At 33.2% G+C, this 1,808-nt stretch overlaps 1 protein-coding gene across 1 annotated transcript; it reads left to right on the top strand.

Moving 5' to 3' along the window:
- Window positions 1–162: 162 nt before the first annotated feature.
- LOC105461294 lies at window positions 163–1,621 on the top strand. The gene is made up of 3 exons (XM_011707785.1): window positions 163–509; window positions 604–779; window positions 1,051–1,621. The coding sequence occupies exon 3, from the start codon at window positions 1,078–1,080 to the stop codon at window positions 1,531–1,533; it is 456 nt and encodes a 151-aa protein (XP_011706087.1). The 5' UTR covers window positions 163–509; window positions 604–779; window positions 1,051–1,077; the 3' UTR covers window positions 1,534–1,621.
- The last annotated feature ends 187 nt before the right edge of the window (window positions 1,622–1,808 follow it).

Here is a 1,808-nt window from a genome sequence, read left to right as displayed (position 1 = left end):
ATTACTTATCTGTTTTATCACTTGTGAGGCACTTTTCTCAATTCGGTCCTGGATTTAACATGACGGATGCTCACGTATCCGGAAAAGGAGATCAAAGGTGCCGACACGAAGTGGACCTACTGGTTATACTGTGACACCACCAAAAGATCGTGGACATTACTGATAAAATCGTGGACATTGGCTACGTAGTTCAATGTTCACTTTCCAGAGGCGCTGAAACCAGCTCAATCGCCCATCGCAGCTAAATCGCGAGATTCGCGGGCATGGCCGCTCTCAGGATCCTCTCTGGTCTTATGTCAATGGGACAGGACTAACAGGTCATAACAGAAAATTTTCTAACCTAAAAAGTGATTAATTTTAAGGATTAATATCTCGGCATCTTGTTTCGCGGGATAGAGTGACACTTTTTTCTGCCAGATTCTTTAATTTCGTGTAAAAACGCGTTGAATGAACCTAATTTCGTCAAAATTGGAGATAATGGGGATGTCCTGGATAATTATCTTATTTTGGTAATTTGCATAATATTTTATATATTCTGTTATATAAAACGTTACTATATGTTATAAAATGTTTATATATTATGTTACATTTTATATGAGCCAGCAGGCCATAAAAAATTTATAGACGGGCTGTGAATTGCACATCACTGGTCTATGGCATTTTATTTTCTCGTTAAATATTTACAAGAGGATCATGACTCGTAGGAAACATGGTATTGCTCGATAGGAAATCTAAACCGATGATGCAGTAACGAAGACTCAGCCATCGATCATGCTCACGTAATTATCAATTTTTTTCTGATTCTCTCTATTTGAGATTAATGTTATCTCGCTTAGAGAAAATCGCAAGCAATAAGTTAAGCTAGTTTAGGTAAAAATTGAAATTAAGTTATTCGATTAAATTAATTAATTGAAAGAAATTGATAAGAAATTTGAAAATTAATAAATGTAAAATCGAATTTTTTTGAACAAGATATTTTTATTTTCAGATTATTATTCTAGATGAATGTATTTTTTCTATGGATTGTTGAAACTTTTTGTTTTTTTTTAGGTTAAAAGATTAAGGGATACAAGTTAAATGCCCTTGTTACGCAAGGTGCTACTGAGGTTGACAATCCTCGCGTTATTCTTGTTAGCTTTATATTGCTATCAGACATCCGATGGAGGACGCTGGATCGTTTCCAACTTGCAAACAAGAAATGCAAGTTTGGCAAACCTTACGGCTGCCTCAGCAGCGACTGCTTATTCTGTTAATTATATGTCTTCAACAGCGAGCATTTTGCCACGAAATCAGACAAATTATTATAATGTATGGTGCATTTTTACTAAAGTTGCCTCAAATTCGCCTATGAGACGCAAATTCCAAATATTCACAGATTCTTTGCTCAGATTTACTTCTGTAGACATTACTTTTCATGTCATAAGCGATGATGACAGTCAAGACATAGCTGCGACTGTTATCAAAAATGTTATGATCAGCACTGGAAAATTTATGAAAGTATGTCCTTTTTTAATCTTATTTTTAATGAATTAACCCATCATTTTGACATCAAAATAATAACAAATAATGTCAGCTTATTACCTGGGAAATATATCAAAACAAATAGCGTACATAGAGATGTAAAAAAAACGTTTTTTTTTCTAATAGAAAAAAACGTTTTATTTTATTGAAAAAATACAAATTGGTTTTTTTTTCTAATTCCGATAGCACGACTAATTAATTGTAAATAGTAATTATATAATTAATTTTAATGTGATCTACATTTAACTTTTACAAAAGGAGAATCTTAGATCGGAAGAGCACACGTC

This window comes from Wasmannia auropunctata, unplaced genomic scaffold, assembly GCF_000956235.1.
Source record: "Wasmannia auropunctata unplaced genomic scaffold, wasmannia.A_1.0 LD294822.1, whole genome shotgun sequence".
NCBI lineage: Eukaryota > Metazoa > Arthropoda > Insecta > Hymenoptera > Formicidae > Wasmannia > Wasmannia auropunctata.
Note: the sequence above shows the minus strand (reverse complement) of the source record. Positions and strands in the feature narration are given on the sequence as shown.

Bases quoted from the DNA above. Each gene is read 5' to 3' on its own strand.
- LOC105461294 (XM_011707785.1), top strand. From the start codon at position 1,078: ATGCCCTTGTTACGCAAGGTGCTACTGAGGTTGACAATCCTCGCGTTA.